Below are 26,657 nucleotides of genomic sequence, written 5' to 3' on the forward strand. Positions count from 1 at the left end.
TAACAGATCATCGATGTACAATAAGCTATTACTAGTCTCATATGCATATTTATGTTAATGTATAAGTTCCTACTTTTTAATTGTTTGAAATTGCTTTAGTTAGATTAGTTTCATTTTCAATCAAAAATATCTCTTTTAAGCATATTTTTTGGAAAATATTTTATGTGTACATTATATCTTATTATAAATTAAACAATCTTAAGTTTCCTTATTAGTTATTACACATAAATATAGATCAAAAAGAATTGAATATTTTATAGTTAGCATTTTTTTAATAAGTAAAGGGTAGAACACTAATTTTACAAGACGACACCGTAGCTCGTCACTTTGCTTATATAATAGAGATAAACTCGTCAATTTATGTTACATTTTCGGGTGTTGTGCATAAAAAAAAATGAGTTTTGCTATTTGACGTCCTAAATTTTTTACTAACGCCCTAAATACATTGTATTTTTATACGGTATTTAGTACTTTACCTTTTCTGTTCCTTACTCGCATAGTCGCATATAGTCTTAAACGTGTTGAGATCCTCTAGAGTTCCAAAATAACTCTACACGATAGAGTTTGTTAAATATCAGTCGTTGATTAAGAAATCAAAGGCTTGTATTTTCTTTCCCAAAAATCCCCCTATTTTCCCCCCGAATATCCTGCCCATATCTTTTTCTTTCCCACTAATCATGAGCCCTTGATTTTATAATATATGGCCAGGATTCAACTCTACTTGGTAGAGTTTTCATAAAACTCTAGAGAATCCGGAATAACCTGGTATATGCGAGTACCACTCCAAAAACGCTCACGGTGCCGGTGCCCAACTCATAAGCAAATTGAATTCCTTTTAAACCTCTTGAATCTGGAACCTCTCATATGTCATACGCAAAGCTCGAATTGCAGAAGCTCGTTCCAGGTTCTTGTTTTGTTCCTTAGATGAATCTACTTGTTTTGTTGTGGATTTTGGTTTGGAATTGCGATTTTTGAGATCTACTTCATGTGATTATTCATGCAATTGGTTTTATGCTATTTGTTTCATGAATTCAACTTATTTTTTCTTTCTCATACATGCTATCTCATGTTTTTAGTGATAATTTACATGTTATAAACTTATGACTCGAGTTTCTGGTTTAACTTCTTATCTCATCTTTGTTTCATGGAAGTAAATGATAAGAAAATTTATGTTACAATTTGTAGATGCGCATATTTGTCTTCACTTCTTCTTGTTTAATTTCATGAGATTAATTTTTCAAGTGTTGTGGCTGGAAATCAGTAATGAATGACCTGTCATCCCCGGGCCCAGGGCGGCCGCCCCTCTTGCCCTGGCTCAGGGACGGGCCTGACCAGGACCTGGCCCTCGATATGTCGAACCTGCACATTCACCGGCAGTATTTTTTCTCAGCTTTTCTCGCTATGGAACCATCCGATATCTTAATTTCGTTAGCAAGGTAAATAACTAAATACTCCTTTATCTCCATCCTCCATACTTCTCAAATCTCAATTAAATTGCACCAAATTTATTTACCCCCCTGGCCCTGTATACTTGTTCAGGAAATGTGGGGGTGGCTTTGTATCCGAGGACGTGCAAAAGTTCATTTGGACTTACTGCATTAACAACATCAGTGTAAGTTATCTTCTATAGTAGTCCTTCCGTCCCACACAATATAGTTCCTATTTCCCTTTTTTCACGGTAATTTATGCAAGTAGAATCTAAGAGAGATAGTAAAGATTTTTTGTTTATTTAAATAAATATTGTATGGGAAAAGATGATTTTAGGAGAGAGAATGGAAAATAATTGGTGAAAGAGCATTAATTGTAACATTTTGGTTGAATAAACAAAGGAAAAAACAAAATTCAAGAAACAGATAAGTGATGGGACACGGTTTTTCTAGACAAATTACGGAAAAATGTGGAACTAAATATAGAAAGGGGAACTATATTTTGGGACACCCAAAATGGAAATGGGAACTATATTTTGGGACGGAGGGAATAGTTTTTTTTTTTGCAAAAATCATTTCAATTATTTAAGGGTTCTGTTTAATTAGGTTAATTTAAGGAAAGCATAACTAGTTGAGTTGTTGGTATTGCGTATATCTTTGAGAATGTCCACTAAAATAGCCAATCAATTGAATGAACTAGATTTTAGTTGCACGGGATCAATAGAAAGAATTAAAGTTATGTATGTGACGTAATTACTCACTGAATTTTTTAAGTAATTCTTATAATATACAGTTTGTATTTGTTTTCTGTATCATATGTAACGATATTAGATAGGGTAATGTGGAAAATTATGATTGTATTATAGTTGTGTATTGTATTTTTAATGTAATTCATATTTGTCGTATAACACTATGGTGATACTCTCACTGTAATGTCTTGACATTTATTTTGAACTTAATAAACTTGATAGAAGCATATGTAGAAGGATCTTATTCCAAAGCATATTTCGAAACTATTCAGTCATATGAAGATTGTAACCTTTTGAAGTATATAGGATTTTATATATACTATTTCATTGGTAATTTTTTTTATGAAGGAAAAGAGAAGCTAGGGAGGTTTCCACATAGTGGGCCACCCTAAAGCATCCTTGCGGATGATTACAACCAGTAGGTGAGATTAGTCGTAGAGTGACTCCTCTGAGCCAACCAGTGTGCCGCATCATTAGCTTCCCGATAAATGTGTTGAATTTGAACTTCTTCAAACCTTTTAAGATCTTCACCTGCATCTAAAACGATAGCGTTAATTGTCCACGGAATTTTCCAAATATTTTTATTAGCTTGGATGACAGCCAAGATAATAACTTTCCTCACTCCCAAAGAGAGCGCCCCCCTAATCCCTTCCCGAAGGCCTCTAGCTTCAACAACTAAAATAGACTCAGAACTACTGAGAGCACCATCACCACATAACTTAAGAATACCAGTCTCATCTCTAATGATAAACGCGAACGTTGTCTGGCCATTAGCGAGTTTAGACCCATCAAAATTAATCTTCACAAACCCAGCCTCTGAAGGGGTCCAAACAATCAACTTTCTACTTTCTTCCTTTGATTTAGGAGAAGGGGTCTTCCTTTTACCAGGAAAAAGACACACCTCCTCTAACTGCAAATTAGGCAAACCTATTTTGCTAATTTTGTCCAGATAAGCACAAATCTTACTACTAATCCTTATTGCAGGCCTCTTGTTGAAATATCACACCATTTCTATTGTATCAAATAAACCACCAAGAGATGACAAACATTTCTATTTCTACCATAGAAAACTTCTTTTTAAGAGCCTCTAAGAACTCGATAAACGACATATTTTTACTAATGATACCCGGGCTTAGGAGATTAATCCTCCTAGAAAGTTCTGCAAACACATGTCAGGGGCAAAGAGAAAAGATGTGAATGGGCATTACAGAAAACACAATCTAGAGTCAGAAAGACATGACTAAGTTCCAATCTTTTCGTTGTTGGGAGACCATTGTGACAAAGTCTCCAAATGAAAAATTTAATTTTTGGGGGACTTTAAGTTTCCAAAGCCAATTGAAAACAGGATGGCGATGAGCCTCGGAGCTCAAACTGAAGTAGACAAACGCCTAAAGACCCCAAAACAATTTATCCTTCATAATATTACTTGGGATATGGACACTCTTAATATCAGTTAAAATATCCCACGGCACCATCTGTGATAAAGAATTTAAATTCCATTTACGATCCTGAGAAATAAAACTACTAACTAAAGCTTCTTCAGACCCCTCTACAAACCCAATGATCAAACCAGAAAGAAACTGATTGACCATCCCCTATACTCCATCTGACTCCTTTTTTGAAACTACTCCGTAAGTTCATAAGTTTACGCCATTGCCAAGATACATTAGCTTTTAGTTTGTAATTAAACAACTTTTCCCCTTTTAGGTATTTGTTTTTAACAAGACTTGCCCATAGATTATCAAGGGAAGAAAGGATTTTTCAAAGAAGTTTGAATTGGAGGGCTATATTACTAATCTTAGCTTTTCGGAGACCCAGCCCCCCTAATTTCTTTGGTTGACAAATCTTATCCCAACCTATGAAGTTGGGGGATTTAGCATCTGAAGTTTTATTCCAAAAAAAATTTCTATAACTCTTATCTAACGAAGATAAAATTTCAGTCTAACCATCTAACATACCATCATCATCATCCTGCAACTCATCAATAATATAGGTGCCTTCTTGAACACTAGAATAGGTGTCATCAATAGCAAGAAGGTCATCCTCCCCCGGGAGAAAATCATCGGCATCCTCCTTATAATTCCCAGCAAACAAATCTGCCGGGTGCAGTACTCTCAGAGAGACACGAGAAATAATTTCATCATTGGCAGGGGTGGAGGGAAAGGCAATAGCCCAGACTCGGAGTCATAAGCATTACACTTCTTAGCAGTCCAAGGCTTGACATAGGGGTCAAGAGAGGGTTCAGGAGAGGGAGTTAAAGCCTCACAATTAGGCTCATCATCATAGGACTCCACATCAACAACATCATACACCATTAAAGCTTTACCTTTCTCATTAGACTTAGGCAGACTCAAAGCACCAACTTTCCCAGCTCCAACTTGATCACCATCATTAATCATAATACCCTTCTAAACAGGATTATTTTTTACACCTTTAGCAGGAAATTTCTTTCGAGAAGAATTCTGAAAGCCACCAGACCCAACACTAGGAACATGAGAATTTCTAGAAACATGCTTAGGCCTTGCCTCTACTACATTAGCTTGCTCAGCTCTAGTGAGAGACTTAGCTTGCCTTGAAGCATTTTCAAGGAATTCGGCCAACCATTTCTTTTTAGGATTCTTAAGTACCCTAACTCTAACATCTTTCTGAGGAGGGTACAATAGAGAACACTTCTCAATGCTATGATCGTCATTTCCACAGAAAGAACAACCAATAGAAAAATCTTCATACCACAAAACATAGCCACTGGTACTACCACCGTCCTAACAATTTCAGCATATTTTAATAATGGTTTTGTAATATCAACTCTCACACAAACCCTTGCAAAACGAATTTTATGCTTTAAAAGAGATCTTGCATCAAGTTTAACAAAAGTTCCCATATTATTAGAGGCCAACAAGTTAGCCACAGATAGGATTTAGCAATTCAACAGGAAACCTTGGAATCCTAACCCACAGGTCTACCCATCTCAATTCCTCAATATAAGGATCAAAGATAGCACGCCATGGTTGGAGAACAAAAAGTTCCCCCTGCACATGCCATGGTCTTTCACACCACACAAAACAAAGATCCCCAGAATTAGCAAACATAATCATCACCCAATGATTTCCCATAATTTCACCCTTGCAGAACTTCCATTCTACTTCAGTTCTAGTGATAATAGTACGCAAATCAATAGGTTTACCTAACATTTTACCTATCAAACATGACTTAGAGAGTTCCTCTACATCTTTAACTTGAGGCAAATCATCAACATTAACAACATCAGGAAAAAAGAGGGGTCACGACAATCACTTACACCAACTTAGAAGAACCAGGAACATGGGATAACCAGCCATAGACGAATCAGGGACAACCACATTTATAGGAGGATTGGTATCCAAGGACATACCATTACCTCCACCAGGTTCAGATAAAATAGCATCTTTGAAAGATTTAGGAACTAACATGATAAAAGAGCACACTAGCCCACAAATGGACTGGCAGTAGAAATACAGGAACTCACTAATCAGAGAAAATTTTCGAGAAAAAGACAAGAGAGCAGAACTGAGAGTGAAGTAAAGATTTACCTGAATGGTCCACATTTTATAATCAAAACATTTCGGGCAAAAAACCCTAAACTCCATTGCTGAATTCAACTTACCAGAGAAATTTCCCGTCGCATTTAATGCATTAGTTGAAATAATGGAGAAAACTCCACCAGACGCAAAAGAAGTCTGCTTTTCGCAAACAACAGAATGCTTTCTCAAAGCAATGATGACCTTAAAACCAAAAAAATTGAAGACACTTGAAGCCAAACCCTCACAAAGAAATAAATGAACACACTCCCATCGATGAACAGTAAAATCCTAGCCGTCTTCCGACTTTTGTACTTAAAGCTCATGAATTGAAGCCACTTAATCCAAATTAAGGACGAATTAGGTAGTGAAATGATGAAAATAGGCTCAATTACTCTTCTCCTAGGCTCATAGCTCTGAAATGGAGTGGTTTTAATGTTAACCACCCTACTAATTATTGCAGATTTACAAAAATTCTTGCACACGAAAGACGAAGAGTTATCTACTTTTGTAGATAACCAAGGGATGATAGAGATTATCAGTAACGAGATAGTTACAACAATCACAATGAACGGAAAATATGAGCTTGAAATCGGGAATTTTTTCGCGTTCTGATGGCTATCTGATAGTTATTTACTCTTGTTTTCTCTCTCATGGTCTTTTTCCGCTAGTTCATTTCTTAGGTATTTATTGAAAACCAAAATTGTTTTTTCTCTTCTCCTAAATATTATATCTAGTTTAACCAATTCAAAACTCTGTTTTTTCTTGAACTCATAATTTATTTTATGATATGACATACTTGTGTGGCAATGGCAAACTATAATAGTTTTGTTGAAAATATAACTTGCTGATCATTTTTCTGCTCCATGGGAAATCTTGTTGTAATGCTCTATTACTAGTCTTAAAAGAAGGGAGGAAAGCTAATCTATAAGTTCTTTAAATACACAGGTGGATTTCTATTGACTAGTGGACTTAAGCAGACTTGCAGAACATTTTGTACAATGCTTGGAGGTTTTCCGTTATTGGATAAAATTATATATAGCTATATCACTTAACCAGTATCCATGGCTGCTTGTGATTATTGCAGGATGAGAGCTGTTATGTAACTTATTTGAAGGTTTTTCTGAAAAAGCTCATCAAAGAAGTTGAATTAACTGGTGGCGTTGTGTTGGATGAATTTTATGAGCGGTATGCTCATTACATGGCTTCTTTGAAGGTCAGTGTTGGTTATGGGTTATTTTTTTGTGTGGAAAAGCCCTCGATTTCCGTGCTCTTATATATCATGTGAATCATGTTGTTTTACTACCTATTTACATTTGTAGGAAGATGCATCAGGGAACCAAGATTTATGGACTGTGAAATGCATTACGTTTCTTTTTCATGATGGTAAGAACTTTTGCCATTTATATAGGTGTCGAATTGGTGGGTTTTTGTGGGTTGAGCTAATGTTTGGTTATTATTTTTACTTCTCTCTGTGAATATATGCAAGTTCCTAGTCACACCGGTCAAATGCAGATGGTTGTACCATTGAGATGTTCTCTCAATATGCTTCAAGGGGACACTGGGTAAGTTTGTGTCAATATGTTGTTTTGGACTTTAGAACTATGACGTTTTCTCTATCCCAATAATCGTGCAAATCATCTAGTCTTTATTTTTTAAGGTTTTAGAATATTATGAAATATATGGAACTTTGTTTTTTCCTTTATGTAACTTCGATTCCTGGTTTTCTTGCAACTATATGTAAATTGCTCTTATTTCAAGCATTTGTTCGACTTAATCTAAATATCATTTTAGTCTGCATTGGTTGTATTAATATGATTTTCTGACCCAAGTCTTAATGTGGTTTTGACATTTTGACATGCAATATGTTCTTGCAGATGAGGAACTAAGCTTTGTTGTATTTATTAAATGGTGTTTAATCTTCACATTTGGCACTTGCTGGTGGTTTGATCTAGTTTTGTCCTGCAAAAAAAAATTCTTTTGTCCTGAGAGTGTAAGTATGATAGACAGTTAGTTCACCTGCCTTATCCAGTTGAGCTAATTGTGTAAATAAATGTGTAGGTGTGCACTTTGGCCTTCTAGTCTTTTTCTGTCGGAGTTTATCCTTTCATTTCCCGAAGTTTTTACAAGGAAATTATGTTTTGAGGTGAACTTTTAGTGTTGATGTACTATGTTTTTTGACAAGTTTATATGTTGATTTGAATTAAACTTTTGGTGGATCGTGTACAACTTAGTGATTTCAGCCAGAAAATTAAGTTTCTATGAATGCTATAGTAACATTTGGTCATCACTTATGACATGCTTTTGTCTATTGGCCAAAATTTGGCTTGTTGAACTATACTATTTATGTAAATAATATTATAGAAATGCATCTATTCTGTGCCTCATTTAGATATTTCAATTACTTGTATGTGATAGTTGCTGATTTCCGATGGTGATAATGATTGTACTGTTTTGTTTATTATATGTAAACAGGTTGGTTCTGGTATAGGTCTGATTGGCATCTGCCTTAAGCATGCCAAAGCCTCCCAGGTATTATTTTTATCATATGTTCCCTTATGGTTAGAAGGAATTTTAGAATAGTTCTTTACCTTTTGGTAGACTGATAAAAATTTATTTGCCATAGTGAGAAGAGGTTTTCAATGTGTCGTTAAGGCACCAAAAATTACATTTAAACTATATTTATACCTTCTAATAAGCAATTACTAAGAATGTAGCAAAGGAAAATCAAGGGTCGATCCACACGGAAAAAGAGATTAATTAAAGTCTAACAAGTTCAAATTGCCAAATTGAAGGGTAATTTGGGGTTTTGAAATAGGTTTTGTAAACTACTCCCTTCGTTTCGTTTTAATCTACGTACTTTTCTTTTTGGTTTGTTTCTTTTTAATCTACACATTGTTGCCTTTTCTATTCTTGGTAATATGTCCCATCTACTTTCTCCTCTTTTTCCACCCATGTCATCCACTTTTTAATATTCTAACGCATTTTTTTTATTTTCTCTCACTTTTCAGTTTCTTTTCCCACCTTTTCAGTTTCTCTCATACTTTTATACTTCCTTCTTGGTCTTTCGCAAAGTGAAGTGAGTGAACTGAAAAGAAACGTAGAGTATGAGCTAACTAAGATCACACAAAACTAGCAAATAAAACATGTGTAAATATCAATGAGGAAAACATGAGTGTATGAATCAAACTAGAAGAATGATTATTAATGCAAATGCGTATTTGAAAGCGATAATTATGCAAGGTTTAGCTTTCCTCTAAAATACTCTCAAGTCCTCTCTCGAATGGCCCCCAAGACTAATTGCTTAATCAATTAACTAAATCCTCTAATGGTCTTTAATTAATTGATTAAGAGATCAAATAAGCGCGGAATATCTCTAATACAAGGATCCCCTTAATTTTTACGCAATATCTTGGCTTAGAAATTAAAATGATTCATGGGGATGATAAACAGGTTTAAAAGTCGATTAAGAATGTTTGCAACCAAAATACCAAAGCATAAGTATGATTATTATCTATCGGTTTATTCTAAGGCTTCAAAGCACCAATATCAATGCATAATCATCATCAAGTCACCACCAAAATGCCGCATAAATGTGATCAATATCTATCCTAAGGCCTCAAAACACCGATTGAGAAACCCACCTTTACCTGTCCTTATGGTAGGGTGTTCATTTTTCGATTGGGAAAAATGCGAGCCGAATCCGATCTGAAGCGTCAGATCGGATCAGATATCTAAATATTAAAAAAGTTCAAAATTAGTTTCGGATCGGGAATATTCGAAAATATTCTCATTTTTAGGATCCGATCCGCACCTTTCGGATATCTGATCCTAAAACTAAAAAACCGGGTCGGGTATGTCGACCGAATTACGGATCTGATCGACCGGATCGGACATTTATGAACACCCCTACTTATGGGACATTTTATACCGAAAGAGATACACATTGTTTTGTGTAATGCTCCATCTACTTTTCAGAGGTGTATGTTCGGCAATCATTTCGGACATGCTCGAGGATTCAATGAAAGTGTTCATGGATGATTTCAGTGTGTTGTTCGTATTTAGACATGTTTACTAGTTTTGAGAGCATGTTGGAAAGGTGTCAAAATACGAAACTTGACTTAAACTCGGAGAATTGTCACTTTATGATCGAAGAAGGCATTGTCCTTGGACATTAAGTATGAAGGTCGGGCGTTGAAGTTGATCCAGCAAAAGTTTCGATTATTGAGAAACTTTCCTTGCCAAACTCGGTGACGGGAGTGCGTGCTTTCCTTGGACATACATCGGTGTTTTATCAAGGACATTTCTCAAATACCCAAACCATTGACGAAACTATTTCAAAAAGATGTTGATTTTGAGTTTGATGAATCTTGCATAAAAACTTTTGAGGCTTTGAAAACAACTTTTACTTCTGCCCCCATAGTGAAGGCCATTGTGACTTTGCAGTGGGTGTTGTTCTACGGAAGAAAGGGGATCCGCAAATGACGCTTCACTAGGTTTAAATACGGGAGGGTAATGGGGGTGGTTAGGAAAGGGAGGCTCGTGTTCATATTGGACTTTGGCGAGATAAGTTCGCTAAGCCACCCTAGACATATGGTCAAGGTCAGTCCGAATACCCTAAAGAGTCCGAATACCCTAAAGAGTATGCATGATCTGCTGGTGATGTGCATTTAGGAATATGGCGCCCATGATGAAAGCCATATCAAAGGATTGTGAGGATGAATAACTGCCCTCCTCACTCACGGGAGTGCGATGTTCGACTATTCAAACCCTCGGTGCCTTCTGAGCGGGGATGAGCTGAAGATAGGTCAACTCATTAACAAAGTGATGAGGGTTAATGTGGGTAGCAAGAACCTCCCATCTATTTGGGCAATTAGTAGGTGGGTTCCAAATGAACTCATTTGAAGCATAATAATAGGGTTTTTTTGGCACAAGCCAAATGCAATTACACTGATAGCTGTGAATAAATTTCATCTAGAGCCAGGCTTGACTATCTAACTACTAGGACTGACCAATAGAAGACGCACTTAATTTAAAGATTTTGTGGAAAGGTGGGGTTAGGAAAGATGGAGTAAAATTTAAGGAAGATTAGTAATTGGAGTGGGTGTGTTAGATTTCTGAAGCGATAAAGTATGGAGTTAATTCAAAGATTTTGTGGAAAGGTGGGGTTAGGAAAGATGGAGTAAAATTTAAGGAAGATTAGTAATTGGAGTGGGTGTGTTAGATTTCTGAAGCGATAAAGTATGGAGTTAATTCAAAGATTTTGTGGAAAGGTGGGGTTAGGAATGATGGAGTAAAATTTAAGGAAGATTAGTAATTGGAGTGGGTATGCTAGATTTTTGAAGAGAGAAAGTATGGAGTAGGGATGACAATGAGGCGCGTCTGGCGCGGGTCCACCTGTACCCAGACCAGACCCGTTTATTTTTTACAGACCCAGACACGCCCTAGATCTGTTGGGTCTAGATTTTTCAGACCTATACCAGATACGCTGTGTCTAGCGGGTCCACGAGTCCTGAATGAGTCTTTCTTAGTTTTAAGTTTTCATCACATTTTTGAATATATGTAATTGAAAATTTTCGCCCTAATTTATATAGGTCCTGCATCCATGGTTAAAGCATTATCTAAACAAAATTTTAAAAATTAACTCATAAAAATCTTAAAATGTTACAACTTACAAAGTCATAAGTCTTAGATAGAGTTACAACACTAATGAGTTCACAAAATCACAACTCATAAAACCTTAGAGCTTAGGTTAAAAAAATTCCTAATATGTAAATGGGTCTGCCGGTCGAGTTTGGGTCTAGCATATGTGGACCCAACCCATGGTCTCCAGACCCGACCCAAACCCATTAAGTCTAAAATTTTTAGACCCAGACCTTTATAAATGGGTCGTGTCCTAGCGGGTCTGGGTCGGGTCCATGACCCATTGCCATCTATAGTATGGAGGTTCGGTAATGGAGGTTGAAGGAGTAAGAGAAAGAGAATTCGAGAGGATGAAGGAGGAAGAAGATGAGAAGAAAAAGAAAGGTAGGACTTTAAAGAAATTCACGAGTCGAGACGCTCGCGAAGGCTTATTTCAGTTCAAAGAAAGAAATCACTGCCGCCTGACGGAGCGGAATCTTGCATAGCTTATTTTAGTAATTTTTTCTTATTTTTCCTAAACACTATTTGTAGTTTTTTTAGTAATGACGATGTGATATTCTTTAATTGTGCAAGCTTTCCTTTGCCTTCTGTCTTTGAGGATGACTTGTTCGTCTCCTGAGCCTGCTTTTCCTTAGGTGTTGATTCTTTCCGGCAGTCTCTGAGTATTTGATTCTTGTTCTCATGCTTTAATTCAGGTGATCCTGAGTGATGGTGATTCATCAACTTTGGCGAATTTGAAGCTTAATTTAGAAATGAATGAGATTGCAAATTTTGATTCTTCTTTAGATCAAAGTACAAGTACCTCATATTTGGTAAGACTTAATGCTCCAAATGTAGCTAGCTTTTTGGCTTCTTTGCCTTTAGTGTCAATTTCTGTGATCCAGTTTCAGTGGGTTCATCTATGTCAAGGTTATGTCAACAATAAGAGTAGCTTAGCAATCGATAGCCTGTGAGGTTGCTTCTTTAGATATATATTTTTTTTAAAAAAATTTCTCCATCTGTGCTACGGCTGCTACCCCAGTCAGTTATGTGGCATCTAAGAGCTTCAAGTGATATGTGAATGAAGTAGGAGTTGTTTTACATTTTTTAATTTTATACTCCTGTTTTGCATACTAGCATCATCTAGGCATGTACTTCATCTATGATTATTTTCCCTTCTCTGCTTTCTTATTTCAGAATGTATGTCCAAATTACCCATTATCTCTCTACGCATTTGATGCAGAGCTTCACGGAAAAACTATTTCCAACTTTCTGTTGGTTCTTGGTTTTTTTAATGTTTGTGAGGAATCAACAAGGAAAATCAGTGTGAATGGACCTGAGTTTGGCCTGTGGCATGAACATAATAAGTCATGAGTATGAGTGTCATCTGTCAGACTGTCACCCATGAACAGGATGCTATGCAATTCTTAGGTTGTAGGATTTCGCAAGCTTGATTATGATTAACACTTTTTCAATAATAGTGTTTCCACAAAGCTGATTGCTGGGATTTGGCGTGATGAATTGATGATTGAATGGAAGGATATTGGCCTGTGACTGTGGCATGAACATGATAAAGTCATTAGTTTTATCTGTCACTCATGAAGAGGATGCTCTGCAGCTCTTGGTTTGTGGGATCACACAAAGCATATTATGATCATTACTTTTTCAACTGGGTAATTTTATTCCACCAAGCTGATTGCTGGGATTTGCCATGATAATTTTGCCGCTGAAGATTAAATACAAGTGCTTCGAGATAATTCTCAATATTAGCTACTATTTTGTATTTTCTTAAAATAGAGAAAACAGGGTTAGACAAAGGGAATACTTGTGTGACTATTCTTTTTTCTTTCAATATTCTCACATAAAGGTTTTATGAGTTTATGACATATAGATCTCACTCCCTCTGTCCTCAACAAATTGTCCTCTTAGGTTTGGGCACACCGCACACATATTAAGAGTAGATAGTAGGGTAGTGTAAGTTTTTGTGTGGCTAGAGTTAAAGTAAGAATAAAAAGTTGATTTATTAAGAGAAAGAGTTGTAGATGGTCCCACATCATATCATATAAATATGAAGAGAGAGACATTATATAGGTTAAGCGGTTTGGGTGAGGTGAATTTTCCATTTGAGGTAACACGATTGTTATTTATGGACTGACTAAAATAGTATATAGAACAATTATTAGAGGACGGATGTCGTTTTCAAAGCATAATTCGAGCTGATAATAATTCAGTTGCCATTATCATATAAGAAGTACAGGTCTTTTGCTATATTCTAGTCCTTGATATCAAATACAACACTTACAGATAAATTTATGTTATTTCCTTGTTGATTTCCTTACCCAAATGCAGTACTTATTTTTTTTATTTAAAATTGGTCCACAAATACTTTCCAAACAATAATCCATTTCTAAGTATGCCTGAAATGTCCAAGTCTGGGAGCTGTATTGTTGATTCAACAGTGTACGTGTTTTTAGCGATCATTCTTCATACTATATGGCGCAGGTGCGATGCATTCATCTGCCATGGGAATCTGCAAACGAGAGTGAGCTTCAGCAATTCAACCCTGATATTGTGTAAGCCTTCTTTTGATTACTCTTCTAGCAGTATCGTTTTTCATTTGTCACAGTAACGAATTATGATGGTTGGCTCTTGTCGTCGGCTCTTATTCTTATTGTTGATGCGCAGTTAACATATTAAATATGAATTGATTGTGCCACCTACCTCACAGTCAAAGTTTGTTTTGGCTTGTTTAATTATTAATGCAGTCTGTTTTAGGGAATCACTATCTTTTACTCTGGTGGCACTGGTAAGCAAATTAAATCCTAGAAGTAAATGCTGTTGTTCAGGCACTACCATCACTTATCTGTTAAGTTTTTCTGGAATGTCATTACATTTTAAGGAAAATATTTATACAATAAGCTTCCCAAAAGAGGCATATACCATACTTTTTGTGGCGAGGAAAGCAGGTTAAGAATTAAGAAATTTCTTTCTATCTAGTATCTAAATCAGAAGGTGTTTAGAGTGGAGTTAAATCAGACTGAAGCCGTCTTATGGCTAGGACGACGACAATAGAATGTCAAATAAGTACCAATTCAGATAACTGAGAATTTGAATTACATAATGCAATGCAGGTTCTAGAACCAACAGCCGCTTTACTCATTAGCAGTTGTTATGAATTAAGTTCACATAGCTTAAGCATTAGTAATGACAGAAATTAAGGAAGAAGATTAAGATTTGATTACTAAATTGAAATTACAGCGAAGTGTAATTTAAGCTTTTGAGAGGCTTGATTCCCTCCAAAACAAACTTTTAAAAGCTCACTAAAACATTAATCAATTCTCAACATGCTTCCCTTCTCTCCAACTATCAATATATATACTGAGTTTCCTGAAACAAACTCCCTGGCCTTTTCTCTAAGTTACCCATAACCAACATATAAAGATAATGTTTTTTTTTTTTTTGGTGAAAAGGGAACTAGATTACAATAAAACATCCAAATACAGAATTAAGTTATGGCATCAAGCCTTACATTCAAATGGCTGAAGTTCTCAATGTAATTAGGGGGTGAGGGAAAATATCTAACTACATTAACTTCCTGAGCTTCCTTCCTTTCCTTTTTCGCCATGTGGTCTGCAACTTCATTCCCTATGCGCCTGATGAATTCTAGCTTCACTTCCTGGAAAGACTCTTGTAGCTCCCTGCATTTAGATATTGAATCCGTCAAGAAATCCGTGGACCTTGAGCTATCTTGTATCTCTTTTAGGGCATTTTGACAGTCTGAATAAAAACTGCGCGGTAGCAAGTTGTAGGCCCATAACAATAGCAAGTACTTAGCGTGAAGGCTATCTCTAGCATCATCAAGAAGAACCCCTGCAATACTAGCAACAGTCTCTACACTAACAAAGGATGCATCCACAAATAATCTATGATCCGTTATGCAAGTTCCTATCACTTCCACTACTTGATTCTATGGATTGCCAGTAAAACTTGGCTCTTTGCGTTGCTTTTTCTATGATCATATTGGGCCTCAAATTAGGAGTATTTTCAAATATTCTTTTATTCCTATGTGTCCACAATTCCCAGCAAACATTAGGGAAGATAACACACAAGGGAATATTTGATAACGTGACGGGAACATTCTGGTTCTATATTGCAAATCGAGCTTAAGGGAGAGGGAATGATTTTTCTTACAAATAACATAGAGGCAGAGGGGAGGTGATCCCACCAGTCTCAAATTGGGGGTGGTTAGGCTTTTGTATGCAAGGAAAGGGAAAAGGCATTTTTGTGAGTTAAGGAGGATATGAGAATATCGGGCTTTTTGGATGTTGGATTGGGAATCTTGAAATCTAGAATTCTGCGGAGGATGAAGATCAGGGCCAGAATGCTAGGGATAATCTGGGGAGGAGGGATAGGGTTCGAAACTTGATCAGTTGTGAAAAGGTTAAGGAAAAAGGATCTAATGTGCGAAGTTAGGTCATTATCCTCACTAATGACATTGCCCGACTCATTTTGTAATGTGTTTATTCTACCCTTGTTCCTCTTAATCTAGACACATTTGTGAAAGAATGCAGTGCTTCAATCCCCTTTAACACACCAATCATACCTACTTTTCGAGATCCATAATAACTCTTCGTGATCCAGAATTGTAGATATTTCTTCCTGGAGATTTTCCTCAAAGGTTCAGGTGGAAAAAAGAGTTTGGGTGGTCTTGGAGGTGAAGTTGAGTGCCTTCCAATCTTCTAATTGCCCTATTCTTCCTCCGATAAAGGTTGCCGAAAACACCCCAATTCCATTCTAACAAGACATGTCTAAATCTCTCCAAGTTTATTATGACCCCTTCATCATGCATCCATGATCCTTCAATGACTTCTTTATATTGGGGGTGAAGTAACCACATTAACTCGAACCTAAACAGTTTCTCCCTTCTTTCCTTATAGGCTTTTGAAGGAGTTTGATGGGACAATGGTCTGAGGTTATTTTTGGTAAGTGGTAGAGACCCGCTTCCGGAAAGGCTCCATACCAGTCACTATTCACCCATCATCTATCTAATCTTTCATGAATGGGATATCTCTTCCTCTTGTTATACCACATAAACCTAGGGCCAATATACCCCATATCAATAAGGCCACACTCCTGCATCGTACTAGCATAAAGGGTGGTTCTATGTCTACTCACCACCATATTTTTCCCTTTGGTTAATGACTTCATCAAAGTCACCTACCACTGCCCATGGCAAATTCACATTTTGAGCGCAGGAAATTAAGTCTAACCACAATTCTTTACGTCTAGCAAATTTTGGACTCGCATAAATCGTATATAAAAGAAAAGGTTTAGAATTTTGTACCTCCACCAGCATGCATATTCCTTGGTTGTTGTGGCTTAAAACCGAGATCGAAAATCTAGTTGAATGCCAAAGAACCAAAATCCCCCTGCAAAGCCAATAGGTTCAACCAGCTTGGAAGAGTCGAAGGGTGTTTTTGGATGATTTTTGTGGGTTTGGTTCAGGCTGGCTCTGGATTATGAGTTTCAAGAATGTTGCGCATATTAGGTTTGAAGGACGGCCTTGCAATGCCTCTAGCATTCCAGTAAATCACCGACATATTAAATGGTAGGTTTAGCTTGCACATGAGGGCTTGCACAATAGCCGACTTTTTCTTTGCCCATGGGTGAACTTCTTCCCTTGTTGGGGCCCATATCCAACGGTACCTTTGGGGGTATGCTGCCATCTCCTTTACTCGCGGGTTTCTTCTTCCTCTTTCCACGACCCAGTTCACTTGCAGGGTCATCTGTTTGAGCATTGGCATTATCCTTAGCTCTATCAATGCATTCGAGTGAGTTAGGAATGACCATCTCATTGACGTTAATTTTAGGATGAAGATTTTCCTCAGGAGTAGGAAACAGTCGGGTCTAGCCACGGACCCAACCCAACTGCATCATGAGCCCCCGTTCCTCGTCCTCGCTCTTCACCTTTTTGTTGATCAGCTTCAGGACATGAAAGACCAGGGACATGAAAGACCGGGGGAATGTGAGTTGTGTCCGGTAATTGTGGGACATGAGCTGGGATGATCATTCCCTCCTCGGAGTACATCAGGAGATCCTTGCATTGGGGTGGGATTTGAAGCGGGTTTTCTATGATTTGTTTTACTTCGTGAAGGGACAGTTCTATCAACATCTCCCCTTGTTTCTAAAGGTAAAAGACATTGAACTGGTTGACCTCTGCCTTTAGGGGTAGTGGTGGGCGTTGGAACTCGCATGGGTATTCCTACCTTGAGAGGAGAAGGAGAGGTGGGGACAGGGGGGTGAGCTTTTTGGAGATGACAGGGGTGGGGGGGATTGGGGAGAAAGGGACGAGGCTGACATGGTTGGCCTTTTTTCCTGGGTTTGAGCAGCTTGGATGTGGTGATAGGTTTTTGATAGGTGTTTGCTCTTTTGAATGGGAGTTAACCACGAACTGTTGATCTTCCGCATGCTGTGGAGGCATAGGGTGGGTAGCTTCAGCTAGCATTGGACAGCTCACTTGAATTACTTCCTCGGAACCCGATGGTGGCGTGATTTGATCTGTTTCCAGAAGATGGAAGGTATTTCTACTCCCTTCATAGATTTTATTGTACTGACACAGTCGTCTGTTGAGATCTTCGGAGCTTCTCTAGGGACCCAATTATTTTTAAACGTTCGATCAATAACTTTTGGTTTTAACTTTCTCACCCACTCTCCTTCCTCCTGGCCTTCCGCGCGTTTCTCCATGCTTTTTAGAGGGCAGTTGTTTCCTCCATCCCCTAATTTCTCACAATTAATGCAATACCAGGGTCCTTGGAAAACTTCAATTTCCTAGAAGAATTTTCCCAACCAAATTCCTTTTGGTACTACAATATCGTCCCTCATTAATACGCACAGATTTGCATACTTTTTGCCTTCTCCTTTCAGGGAATTTTTGTCTATTTTCACCAGTTGCCCTAACTCCTTTCCTATTTTGGATAGGAAGTCTTGCCTGTAGAATTCCATAGGAAGTTCAGGTAATTTTACCCAAACTGCTACCACGTTGCATCTAGCGGATGAGGGCTTGAATCATGGCTCCTAACTTTGCACCCATAGATGGTGATTATATTCCAAGGTCCTTGCGTGAGTGCAGTCGTTCTTTCTTGGATTGAGTTACACTTGACCGTGTAGAAACTCTTCCCCGAGGCAGTTAGGGGTGGGATGACCCCTAAATTCCATATCTTCTTAAACTCCTTGGCTATAAATTCCTTGGAGAAGTAAGTGCCTACAACTTTGATTATGACATTCAACTTCCATGGCTCACAGAGTTGCTCATATTCCTCGTGGGAAGTTGGAATAAAATGGTCTAGGATGGAGGCGCAAAGGGTGGCTGGGGAAAGCACTGCCACGTCTAGGGTATGGGCTGGATTGGCAAGGGTTTTTAGGGCTTCTTTGAAGGAGAGGTTGGGAGGGGGGAGGGTGGGGCGGGGGGGGAGGGGTGGGAGGGGGAATCGCCCGAAGGTGGGGAATTTTCTCTCTCTACCTCACACTCTCTCTCTAGACATTTCTGCAAAGATAATGTTTAAAGCACAATTCCCCTTAATACCAGTTCATTGCAATTATATTTGAGGATTTATTGGGTAAGACTCTTCAAAGGACCTCTCTTTTCCTTGATGAGATAGTAATTATTTATGGGACCAGGTCACGGGAAACTGGTTGGATACCTAGGTTATTTAGAGTTAGTGCAAATTTTCTTTTTCCATGTAGACCACACTGGATAGATGATGGGTTTTAAAATAGTACGGCAAGTGCACGCTGTGTGTTAGCAGATACTACCTCCGTTTCCTAAAGATCTTCCCTGTCCATTTAAGTGCGTTTTCAAAAGATCTTCCCTCTTTTACTTTATTCCTTATTTGGAACTTTTTCCTCTTTTTACACTCTCATGTCCCTATCATATGGTCCACCATTACATTATTAATTCAATTTTACTCCCTTTCTCTCTTTTACTTTAACCTTTTTTTTGTATTTATCTATCTTAACCCCTTTCTCTCTCCTACTTTAACCACCCCACACCGCACACAAATTAATTCTCATTGGTATTTGTAGTAACAGTAACAAGGAAGATCTTTAGGAAACGGAGTACTAACTTAGCAAATACGGGTCGATTTATAGGGAGAGGAGTTCTACATATTGATGTTCAATTACTTAACTATTCAAAGAGAAAAGTTGTTGAATGATTAATAACTAAGCTAAAACAAATTAGATAACAAAAGATGGAAATTTATTAAATAATTTAAAATCTAGGCATTCGATCGGTCCACCATGCTTATACGAATCAGGGGCGTTCAAACAACTAATAATACTTAGGTATAGGGTACAACAATTAGAGTAGACGTTAATCTTGTGATCGGATCTTAACACTCTCATGGCAACATATGTAGTATGGTCACATCACATAATTAGACTTATCAGTGTGTTCTAGGCCTCTAAAAGTAAGATCTTGGTCAATACAAACAATTATTAGTCAGCTATGTTACTCCGACACGGATACGGGTGTCGTATCCAAGTAGGGATCGGAGGATCCGACACTCTACTCGAAAAGTATGGCCGATACGGGGATACGGTCAAAAGAGTGTCTTGACCAATCTTATAGACACGGGTATCGTATAAGTGTCGAAAAAAAAATCCCCAAACCTTTTTTCCGTAAAAAAAAAAGTCGTAAAATTATTAAAAAGTAGGTAGAATTTAAAATTTTGCCTTGAAAATTATTATAACTAAAGAATAGCAGACATTTATTAAACATCTTTGTTTGGGCCCTTGGCCTGGCCCAGCTAATATCAAAGAAATACTCCCTCCAAGGCTTAGGACCCCTAGGTCAAGGGAATTCACCAGCTTTTAAGTAACAAAGCAGCTTTACCCCAAAAAGGTGGAGGCTTCCCTAGGCATTGGGATGCTCCCCAAAAGGGTTTCTTGTCTGGGAAATCCCCAACACTATAAAAGCCAACAGTCTCATCAATGAACAGGTAATCAATTCTCACCTAACAAAACCAGAGCATCTCTCTCTAGACTGGATTACTTTTTCTCTCTACCTCAATCCCAACTGACTTGAGCGTCGGAGGGGCTTTCCCGGGAACACCCCCGGGCCAGTTTTTCCTTATTTTTGCAGGATTGGAGACAACGAGACTCGGGATTCTAACCTAACTCGGGATTTGACTCTCACCTTAAACATATTACTCTTTTGACTAGTTTCTAGGCAGAAACAGTTTGTCGCCGTCTGTGGGGACACTACATCTCAAAGTCACGTACCGAGAGCAACATGGCACCCCGAAAGAAAACCACCCGAGGTTCATTGTCTCGCCAACCCACACCTCTCCAGTCTCACCAACCCAACGTCTTGGTCGAATCCCTGGCCATTGACGACGAGGGGTCGACCCCTCGCAATGACGAGCATTCTGCCCCCCGAGAGGACCCAACACCGGTAACGATGGCGGACATCGAACGGATTGCTCGGCAGTTGAATGATAACATGCAGAGGAGTTTACAGCAGCTCATAGCCGGGATCCCCCAGCTTAATCAAGGGGAGCCCCGAGAGATGACCAAGGCAGAGCCCCGTGGCAGGGATAACCCTCAAACTCACGCTCCTAACCGGAGCGAGCAGCGAGGGGGAGGAGAGAGATCCCGACAGGCTCACTCTCAGAGGACACCAAACTCGGATGCCAGGCGCATTATAGAGGAGAACCGGAGGCGCAGGGCAAAGCAGGACGCTCGCAACCTCCTGAACAAGAAGAGAGAGGAGAGGGAGAGAACTCACCGAGAAGAACAAGCTCACTCTCAGACCCCGAAGAGGGAACGGGAGAAGTCTCCCGTCGGGTCAAAGAGGACTAGGCAGGAGGATGAGGCGGACTCAGGGCCTCCTCGAAACAAGACCAGCGCCTTGATCAACCGGGGAGTGCTCAATTTTATGACCCCCTTCAGTCGGGAGATCATGGAGGTGCCTAACCCGCGAAAGGTTAAGGTCCCTACCATCGAGCAGTACTCGGGCAGTAGCGATCCCGAGGATCACATGGCAGCCTACAAGGCTCAGATGAGTGTGCAGATGGGGTGTGAGGCCACTTGGTGCCGCTATTTCTCGACGACCCTCAAAGGGTTGGCGCTCAGTTGGTTTTCAGGCTTGTCACCTGGTATCATAACTAACTTTTCGGTTCTGGAGGCATTGTTTCACCAACACTTCATTGCTGGACGTAGGCACAAGAAAACCAGCATCCACTTAATGTCCATAAAGCAACAAGAATACGAGAGCCTTGCTGATTATATCAAGCGATTCAATGAGGAGTCACTGAAGATTTCGGATCTTCAGGATGGGGTTGCCTTTACCGCCTTAATGTCAGGCCTCTGGCCGGGAAAGTTTAGATGGTCCCTAGCTGAAAACGAAGTCACCACTTTCACCGAGGCCATGAGTCGGACTCAGAAATTCATCCAAGCCTCGGACATATGTAAGCCTGTCGGAGAAAAGGCTAAGAAGAAGAAGGAAGAACTCCCTTACCGGGAACCAAACAAAGGCATGAGGAATCACCAACAGTTGCTCCCGAGAGCAGTAGATAACGGGAATGATCCACGTTTCAACAGAAATAGGCGAGAGATCTATTTGGATCTCAAGCACAAGTCGGTATTACCCATTCCCCCACCTATCAGAACTTCCAAAGATAGGCGGGATCAGAGATTATGGTGTGAATATCATCGGGAGTGTGTTCACACCACGAAAGACTGTCGGGAGTTAAAAAAGGCCTTGGATCACTTGGCTGATCAAGGAAAGTTGAATAGATACATCAAACATCCCCGAGAGAGAGAAGGGAAGAGAAAGAAGCAAGAAACGATAGCGACAACACCGACGGGTACGTTGGTGTCATAGCAGGGGGCCATGCCTCAGGAGGATCATCTGGCCGCGCTCGAAAGGCCCACCTTCAAGCAATGACACATCGGATGTTGGAAGTGGAGCCTGTAAAGGCGGGATGCCCAGTGATGACATTCGGGGAGCCTGACCGGCACTTACACACCCCCCATGATGACCCACTGGTCATTGAAATGAAAATAGCAAACTCCCGGGTGAAGAGGATCCTCGTTGACAGTGGATCCTCAGCCGACATCATCACACTTGATTGCCTACTCAAACTAAAGTATACCGAGAAGGACGTGATCCCTACCAACCAACCGTTAATCGGTTTCGGAGGCGGGTCGGTCTATCCTCTTGGCCATGTGAAACTGCCTGTAAGGCTCGGGGAGAGAGGAAAAGGTAGGAGTCTACCAGTAGACTTCCTAGTTATTGACACCCCGCTGCCTTACAATGTCATTATGGGTAGGCCCACCATGAACAAACTAAAAGCCGCCATCTCGGTATATCAGTTGCTGCTCCAATATGAAACCGACGATGGGCAAGTCGGGAAGATTTATGGTGATCAACAAACGGCCCGGGAGTGTTATATCAACAGCTTTCGAGCCAAAGCACCAGAGGAGAAGAAGGAAAAGAAGAGGAAGAGAGAGGAACCGACAGAAGTCCCCACGGGACTCGGGGTTTATATATCTGAAAACCCCAAGTACTACGAACGCCCCCGACCTGTGGAGGAGGTCGAAGAGGTCGTGATAGATCCAGAAGTCGGGCACACATTGAGGATTGGCTCAAACCTTAATCCCGAGATCAGGGATCAACTGGTTCAGACCTTGAAAGAATTCAAGGATGTATTCTGAAAGAATTCAAGGATGTATTCGCTTATTCAGCTGCAGACATGCAAGGGTTGAACCCCGACTTTGCTTCCCATGAGCTAAACATCAAGGAAGGGTTCCGCCCTATCAAGCAAAAGCTTAGGCATCAGGGTCCCGAGAGGAATGCCGCAGCTGCAGAAGAAGTGAAGAAGCTACTGGAAGCGGGAATCATCGAAGAATGCCAATACACTGAAAGGTTAGCTAATGTGACCTTGGTGAAGAAGGCCAGCGGTGCTTGGCGTATGTGCGTCGACTTCACGGACCTTAACAAAGCATGCCCCAAAGACAACCATCCCCTCCCGAAAATTGACAGGTTAGTCGACTCCACAGCGGGTCACGAGTTGCTTAGCTTCATGGACGCCAACGCGGAATACCATCAGATCCCCATGGCTGAAAAGGACCGAGTCCATACTGCCTTTGTCACGGCCCAAGGCGTGTACTGCTACAAGATGATGCCCTTTGGGCTAAAAAACGCAGGGGCCACGTACCAAAGAACCATAAACAAGGTCTTTGCAGAGCAACTCGGGAGGAATATAGAAGTATACGTGGACGATATGATTGTTCAGAGCAAGAAGAAGAAGGATCACGTAGATGATCTGAGGGAGACATTGGCGACACTCAGGCGCCATGGTATGAAACTAAACCCCAAGAAATGTGTATTCGGGGTAACTGGCGGTAAGTGTTTGGGATTCCTGGTAGATGAGAAGGGGATAGAAGTCAACCCCGACAAGATTAATGCAGTGTTGAACATGTCCTCACCCCGAAACGTTCGGGAAGTACAGAGGCTGACGGGGTGCCTTGCTGCCTTAGGACGCTTTCTGTCCTGGTCAGCAGACAAGAGCTTGCTATTCTTCAGGGCCCTAAAAAGAAAAGAGAAAAAGAAAAGAGTTCGACTGGGACAAGGAGGCTGAAGAAGCGTTTCAACAATTAAAACAACACTTAGCAACGCTGCCAAAACTCATATCTCCCTTGCCGGGAGAGACTCTTTGCATATACCTCTCGGTATCAGAACACGCACTCAGCGCGGTGTTGGTTGCAGAAAGGGAAGCATCTCAACACCCCGTCTATTTCATCAGCCATGCATACCGAGGGGCAGAGTCGAGGTACAGCGAGGCTGAGAAAATGGTGTTCGCCTTGGTGATGGCGAGCAGAAAGTTGAAGCTGTATTTTCAAGCGCATCAGATCATCGTCCTAACCGGACAACCTATCAGGAAGCTAATTGAGAACCGGAATCATTCAACAAGAATGACCGAGTGGGCGGACCAGCTGGCCGACTACGGGTTGGAGTATGAGCCTCGCCGAGCAATCAAGGCACAGGCCGTAGCAGATTTCATCAGCGAGTGCTGCTCCCGCCCTGAAGACATTGAGATAAGGGAGTCGTGGGAACTTCAAGTAGACGGTAGTGCGACCAAGTCGGGAAGCGGGGCTGGATTGGTAATCATACCCTCTGTCGGGGACAAGATGGAGTACGCTGTGAAATTTGACTTCCTCGCCTCAAACAACGAGGCCGAGTATGAAGCGTGATCCTGGGCCTACAGATTTGTATCACAGCGGGAGCTCAGAACTTATTGGCAAAATCCGACTCCCAACTTATAGTGGGGCAAGTCTCGGGAGAGTATGAAGCTAAGGAGGATAATATGAGAATGTACCTCAACAAGGCCCGACAGCTAATTCAGAAGTTGACTTCATTTAAAATCCAACATTTCCCCCGGTCCGAGAACCAACAGGCTGATGCCCTTGCCCGTATGGCTAGCTCAGCAGAAGGGCTATCCCCTCGCAGTATAATTTGGGAAGTCCTGGAGCAACCAAGCATCAACTCTTTGGAAGTGCATACTTTGAACCGCACCAACACCTGGATGGCAGAAATCATAGGGTATCTCCGGGACGGAGTCTTGCCTGTGGATGAGAAGGAGGCTGAGGCCCTTAAAAAGAAGGCGGGGTGGTTTCTCTGGCATGAGGGCCACTTGTATAAAAAATCATACACCCATCCGCTGCTGAAGTGCGTAACTCCATTTGAGGGAGATTACATTTTGAGAGAAATCCACGAAGGGGCTTGCAGCAGTCATCAGGGAGCCAGGACTATAGCCAGGAAAGCCCTAAGGGCGGGGTATTATTGGCCCACCCTAAAGCAGGATGCGGAGGTTTTGGTGAAAAGGTGCCCAAATTGCCAGCTCCATGGAGATATACCTCGGGCTCCAACCAATCAGCTCAGTACTATCCAAGCTGTTCTTCCATTTGACAAGTGGCGAATGGACCTCATAGGCCCCTTTCCAGCAGCCTCGGGGCAAAGGAGGTTTCTCTTGGTAGCCATCGACTATTTCTCAAAATGGGTCGAGGCGGAACCACTGGCCTCCACTACGGATAAGCAAGTGCAGAACTTCATATGGAGAAACATCATCACCCGTTTCGGGTTCCCAAGACTCTCATCTCAGATAATGGAAGGCAATTTAACAGTGAACCAACTCGGGAGTACTGCTCCAGATTCGGCATTAGAACAAGGTTCTCAGCAGTATCCCGACCCCAGACAAATGGTCAAGCAGAGGCTGCAAACAAAGTTGTGCTGAATGGGATAAAAAAGTCTCTAGAAGGAGCTAAGGGAAGCTGGATTGACGACCTCCCGGGAGTATTATGGTCAGCAAGGACAACAGTGAAAGAGGCAAGTGGCCATTCACCCTTCAACCTGGTTTATGGAAGCGACGCTGTCCTTCCCGTGGAAGTCGGGATACCGTCCCCGAGAATGACATTCTATGACTACGAGTTGAACGAGGAAGAAAAAACGGTCAATCTCGACCTACTTCCCGAGACGAGAGGCAACGCTGTGTTGAGATCCATCACAATAAACTGCGAGTGGCAAGACAATTCAATCAAAGGGTCAAGGCTCGCCCTATCTCAGTCGGGGATTGGGTGGTAAGGAAGGTGGAAGCCACTGACCTCACTCATCTCAAAGGCAAGCTCGGGCCGAAGTGGGATGGACCTTACAAGGTTGTTGCCGAGGTCAAACCCGGGACATACCGACTTGAGTCATCAGAAGGCACCCCACTCGCCCTACCTTGGAATGCAGACAATTTGAAGAAGTATTACATCTAAGTTACCTTGTAACCCGGCCACACTTGAGCCTCTTATGTAATCAAAATGCAAGCCAACTCGGGGTATTCGCCAATTCTCTTTTGAGTTAACATGACTAAAGCCGCATTGGCCACAGTTGAGCCGTCGGTTTTATCATTCGTTACAACTCGGGGCCATTAGCAATACCTTTTTAGAGCTCGGTATTATTGCAGTAGTAATGAAAGTTGGCACATTATCTCATATTTGCAACGAATGATAACATTAATAACACATAAATTTTGGCAACAGACAAAGGATATGGTAAACAAAATACTTCATTTCATCAAAAGAAAAATACAACTTAAGGGTCCCGAGAACAGACTCTCAGGAACCATAAAAAACCTAACCCGAGAACAAACACTCGGGACTTAGTACACCTAAGTTCAAAACAAAAAGAGCTAAGCAGCGGCAGCCTTGATAGGGGAGCTATCGGTACTTCCAGTACCATCCTCCTCATGAGAACT

General features: G+C 40.5%; 1 protein-coding gene across 1 annotated transcript in view; it reads left to right on the forward strand.

Moving 5' to 3' along the window:
• Window positions 1-743: 743 nt before the first annotated feature.
• Window positions 744-26,657, forward strand: part of LOC104907402 (branched-chain-amino-acid aminotransferase-like protein 1) — a 58,548-nt gene continuing 32,634 nt past the window's right edge. The window contains 10 exon segments of the mRNA XM_048643273.2: window positions 744-904; window positions 1,262-1,436; window positions 1,540-1,612; window positions 6,821-6,949; window positions 7,056-7,119; window positions 7,223-7,298; window positions 7,795-7,879; window positions 8,209-8,265; window positions 12,072-12,188; window positions 13,858-13,928. Of these exon segments, the coding sequence (XP_048499230.2) occupies window positions 865-904; window positions 1,262-1,436; window positions 1,540-1,612; window positions 6,821-6,949; window positions 7,056-7,119; window positions 7,223-7,298; window positions 7,795-7,879; window positions 8,209-8,265; window positions 12,072-12,188; window positions 13,858-13,928 (887 nt within the window). The 5' untranslated portion in view covers window positions 744-864.

Source organism: Beta vulgaris, chromosome 4, assembly GCF_026745355.1.
Source record: "Beta vulgaris subsp. vulgaris cultivar EL10 chromosome 4, EL10.2, whole genome shotgun sequence".
NCBI lineage: Eukaryota > Viridiplantae > Streptophyta > Magnoliopsida > Caryophyllales > Amaranthaceae > Beta > Beta vulgaris.